Below are 5,000 nucleotides of genomic sequence, written 5' to 3' on the forward strand. Positions count from 1 at the left end.
CATCCAGCTAACATGCATGCGCTGGAAGATGTCGTAACGCCCATCTCACGCTCCTCTTCTCCCACCCATTCTCACCGTATTCGCAATCCCTCGACTCGCTGTGGCTTCACACCACATACGTCCTTATCCAGGCTTACCGCGACCTCATCTCCCGGTTAGAACGTTTCCCACCTGCTGCCTCGAATAGCAACGGGGGCAGCAAGGGTCGACGAGGAGGAGGAGGCGGAGGTAACTCGGAGCTGAAGAAGGCGCTTACGAGGTTCAGACAGGTGCTCGCTAGTGAAGAGACGTTCTATCGTTCGCTCGCCGCTCGGCTCGTACGTTTCTACAATCTAGGTGAAATTTCAGGCGTAGATGAGACTCTCAAGGCCGTCAAGCTCCCAACAGAGTACATGCCCACTAATGACAGCGGCGAAGATGAATCGTCGTCATACGCCGCGCGATTTGCCTCGTTGCAAGAGAAGAAGGACAAGATTCCCTTACTCTACAAGGGCCTGATCTGCCTAGGTGACTTGGAACGGTACAAGAAGCAATACAAACAGCCTGTCAACAATAACCGCCATGCGCAGGAGCGAGAGAGGCAAGCGGATAAATTTGAAGTCGCTGAGAAGTATTACTTGGCAGCTTGGCGCTTGATGCCTGACGATGGTTTGTTGCTTCCTCTTTACAACTTGGTTCATGAACTGACAATGTATAAAAGGTGCGGCATGGAATCAGCTCGCAGTCATCTCGACATACGTCCACAACGACTATTCCACCACGTACTACTACTATCGTGCTCTCGCAGTCAAGAATGCTTTCCAAGGCGCCGACGGAATCTTGCAGAGATTCTTCGGTAGAATCTTTGACAAGTGGCGAGCAAAGAGAAAAGACGGTGACGGCGAAGAAGGTGGTGAAGTGGGAGATGGTGTGGAAAAGTGGAAAGAGGAGATGGTTGTGCTCATGGCAATCCTCTATCTTAAAGCTGGGTGAGCCGCCTGTTTCCGTTTCGTTGGACACATGTTGACAAGATTACAGATTCACATACATCCCGACTATTCTCCCACCTCTCCTCACTTCGCTGAAAGATTTTTTATCTGAACGACGGCTCCCCACCGAGTCTATTGTTCAGCTCACTTCCATCCTCCTCGGCTCTCACTTCCGCGCCCGCTCCACCTCTGGCCTGGAGCAAGACCCAAATTTACTCAAACGTTCCTTCGAAGCCGAAGGCAAGACGCTCGAGGTCGCGTTAGGAGTATGGAAGATCTATCTGGAAATCGCGCGCGAAGAGATCGACGAGGCTAGAGCGAGCTTGCGAAGAGGTTTGGAAGATAGTGCATTGTTGGATGATGAAGATGAAGAAGAACTGGAAACGGATGAGATGCCGCAACTGATTTCCGCCGTCTTGCGACGTATCCTTCCTTCCCTGCGTATCATCTCCAAATGGCTCAAGCTAAACACTACCTACCTCTCTGGTCTCGCATCGCCATCAAGCAACGATCAAGTCTCTTCGCCGGAGCTCAGGGCGGCGATATCCTCTTTCTGGAACACTTACAACGCCTTTTTCCAATCCTCTTCCAGACTCTTCATTCTTGAACGTCTTCCATCGATCACGAGGCCTCTGGAAGAAGATATTGATATGCGAGGATTCGCGCCTCTCCAAAAGGGCAAGACAGCTGATATGGACTCTTTTGCAGCTGGTGCGACCTCGGCGACGGATTCAGCGGATGCAGAGGGAGATGTGGATGGTGGACAAGAGGGGAGGGAGGTACACCCGAATGAGGAGCATCTGATGAGGTTGGGGGATATACAAGTGGACGGGTTGTTGATCGGTCAGAGTTTGGGGTTTACTGATCCTCTTCATACCTTTACCACCGGAACCTTTGCCATCCCCGAAGCAACAGAGTTACCAAACGTGCCGCGGGTGGAAGAACATGAAAGGGAACATGATCTGCAGTCAATCTCGACCAACACTGAGGATGATCCGGTCAACCTCGCTATGCGTGCAAGTCTTGGCGTTGAGAGTGTTGGTGAGGAAGACGAGGATGACGAGGAGGTTATTGTGTGGAGCCGTGGAAGGGAGAATGCGGTGGATACCAGCGTATACCAGCAGGTCCAAACCATTCCTGCTCAGCTCCCGGCCCCAATGGTCCCTCCTCCCAAGCACCGCCTTCAACATCAGCAAAGCCAAACAGCCATGGATCTTTTACAAGATCTCCTACAGTCTACCCCGCCCCTGGCGCACTCGTCGGGCAACAATTCGCCTGCTCTTGTAGCTTCTTCACCGTATGCCCATCAGTCCCCGTCTTATACTCAGACTGGATTTCCCGGCATGAACAGAAACATGAGCGGACCTAGTGCTGGTATTCCTTCTCCCCATAATACGCAAATGCCCCCCGGCCTGCCTATACTCGGCCCAGCCCCTGTTCCGCAATCTGTACGGCCTGTACAGCATTCTGGACAAGCCAAGAATCCCGGCCAGGTACCTTCTCTCTTCATGGGACCTCAGGGGAATAGTATTTGGACTATGACTCGTGAAGAAAGCCAGCAAGGTCGCGCAAGGAGAGCTGGTAGTGGCGCTGGCACAGGCCCAGGTATGGGTTGGGTAGGGGGTGATGAAGGTCAGCAAGGTTCCGTTGCTTCCCAAGGCCCTCCTCCTCCTCCTGGTTTCGGAATCCCTCAAGCACCTCAGATTGCTCAACCTTTGGCGACGCAGATGCATCAGCCTCAACCTCAAGCGCCTGTGCCGATCCAGCACATGGGGTTATCCACTGCTTCTGCTACTCTCCAGGCCCAAGCCACTTTCCCCCGCTCTTCGCCTGGAGCCGTTGCGCCTCCAAACCTGACACACCGGCCCCCCTCTATCCCCAAGCTCCACCATGAATCGCCAGCGCGACAGACCCCCGTCCAAGTCCAACACCCTACGCGTCAACCGCGCGGACCGTCGGCCAACCCTTCGGGGACTTGGGGGGGCTTGTCCAACATGAATATGGGGGGTACAGGCATGGGCATGGGCATGTCCAATGTCCCGTTGCCTGTACCCAAGAGTGAAGGGGAGGCAGCAGTACCGTATTATATGCGGCCTGGAGTGTTTGGTGGAGGTGCAGCGACGCCCGCGGGGGCGGGTGGGATCAGTGGAGTGGGTGGAGTAGTACCCGCAAGTGGAAGGGATGGGGCAGGGCAAGGGATATGGGATGGCACGAGGGGTTTCGGGCAGGGACAAGGCTGGGTCAGCGGCTCGTAAGAGATGGGTCTAGGGGGTTTTCAATTCTCCCACGTTCAGATCTTTTGGCCAGAAGGCGAGCGAGAAGAAAAGTGATAGGACAGGATGACACTCGGGATTGTTTCTACGTTTGATGGTTTTCTGACGAACGAATCGAGAGTCTCAAGGATCCAAATTCTTTTCCTTGTTCCATGTCTTCTTGTCGCGATAGAGGCTATCGCGAAGACGTTGGCGGTGAGGTATCTTGCATGAACGCACGGGAATGGGTGTAACTACGGAAACAAGACGAAAAGGAGAAGATTTTCAAAGACGCAAATTGAGATGAAAATTAGAAAAGGATCTGATATAGTCTGTAGAATCAATGCATTGCCAAAAAGATAGGATACATCGAGTTTGAAGACAGATACGTCTCGGGGGACTTGCGCGCGAAAGCGTTTTTTTTTTGTATTTTGTATTTTGGAAAATTCCTCTGCTCGTACGTTACGTTGATCAACTTTTTTCGTCGTCGGCAAAACACATTTTCTTCGTCGCAAAGCACCAAAAAAGCGCAACAAACGATGGCTGACCTGACACCCGGCGCACGCAAACCCGCGCCAGCAGAGCTTACAGGCTTCCGCTCAGCCCTCGCGCACACCGGTATCCCGCACGGCGTGCTTCTGTGGAAACCCCGTCTTCCCTCACGCAACTGGCTCGTCTTCTGGTCCGTCTCCCTGTCGCTCTCGTACGCCTACTACTACGACCGCGCGGAATGCAAGCGGATCAAGCAAGAGGTGGTGGAGCGTGTGGAGAAGTACGGGCGGGAGCCGATGCCTGGTGGGAGTCTCGGTGAGCCGAGGCGGGTCGTGGTCTGGGCTGGGAGGTGGGGAGGGGACGACGATGCCGACCGAGCTGGGCGGTATTTCCGCAAGTATGTCAAGGTGAGTGCTGTGTGGCCGTGCTTGGGAAGGGGAAAAGAAGGCGCTGAACGATCTCTCGCGCAGCCTTACCTCGTCGCTGCCGGCATAGACTACACGCTGCCGTCTGTCCCTCTGCACGGCTCGATAACCCGCCAGCTGCACGCCGCGATCCTGCTGCAGCGCCGCCAAGCACTCGGCCTCGCGCCCACCGCGACGCCGCTCTCTCTCCCCGGCGTGCTGGACCCGGCAGAGGCGAAGCGGCGGGAGGTGGAGAGCGGCGTGGTGGTCGTCGGGCGGGCGAGCCTGAAGGAGTACCTGGAGGGGCTGCGGAGGGGCTGGGAGTGCGGCGTGGACGAGTGGGCGTGGGAGACGGAGGTGGAGAAGACGTTGGCGGGCGACGGGGTGTTTGAGTCAGTCGAGTCGCCCGTCGAGCCCGCCGTCGAGACCGCCGAGACCGTCGTCGAGCCCACCGCCGACGCCGTCCCCAAATCCAACTTTGGCTTCCTCGCCCGCCCCGCGCCCGTCACCCCCGGCGCTCCCGCCATCCCCGCCCACCTCCACACCCCGCCCTCCCCGCTCCCGCCCACTCCCCCCCTCCTCCTCCTCCCGTTCACGAACCACCTCGGCTTCCTCCAGCTGCCGTACATGATCCTCGACTTCTTCAACGAACGCGCCAAAGTGCGGCAAGGCGCACAGTCTGCGCTCGCCCTCATCGAGGGCCCCACCAGGGACATGCACAGGGAGGACGCAGAGCACTGGGAAGAGAAGAGCGAGAGCTGGTACAACAAGACGGCCAGGCAGCTGCCCGAGCGGCTCCAAAAGTCGCGGACAGAGTACTACGAGGCGATCAAGTCCCGTATCGACCTGGCGAGGGCGTACGAGAATGGCGACCGCGAGATGAC

The 5,000-nt window shown here is 56.4% G+C and overlaps 2 protein-coding genes across 2 annotated transcripts in view; both read left to right on the forward strand.

Annotated features, from left to right (window-relative positions):
* Positions 1-3,223, forward strand: part of CNBI2810 (hypothetical protein) — a gene marked incomplete at both ends in the record, with an annotated part of 3,446 nt that extends 223 nt beyond the window's left edge. Inside the window, 3 exons of the mRNA XM_768247.1 lie at positions 29-648; positions 701-968; positions 1,018-3,223. Coding sequence (XP_773340.1) covers positions 29-648; positions 701-968; positions 1,018-3,223 — 3,094 coding nt within the window. The remainder of the gene's footprint in view (positions 1-28; positions 649-700; positions 969-1,017) is intronic.
* A 536-nt stretch (positions 3,224-3,759) lies between these two features.
* The window catches only part of CNBI2820 (hypothetical protein), a gene marked incomplete at both ends in the record, with an annotated part of 1,440 nt that continues 199 nt past the window's right edge, over positions 3,760-5,000 (forward strand). The window contains 2 exons of the mRNA XM_768248.1: positions 3,760-4,119; positions 4,183-5,000. The exon at positions 4,183-5,000 is cut by the window's right edge and continues 199 nt beyond it. Of these exons, the coding sequence (XP_773341.1) occupies positions 3,760-4,119; positions 4,183-5,000 (1,178 nt within the window). The remainder of the gene's footprint in view (positions 4,120-4,182) is intronic.

Source organism: Cryptococcus neoformans, chromosome 9 (assembly GCF_000149385.1).
Source record: "Cryptococcus neoformans var. neoformans B-3501A chromosome 9, whole genome shotgun sequence".
Lineage (NCBI taxonomy): Eukaryota > Fungi > Basidiomycota > Tremellomycetes > Tremellales > Cryptococcaceae > Cryptococcus > Cryptococcus deneoformans.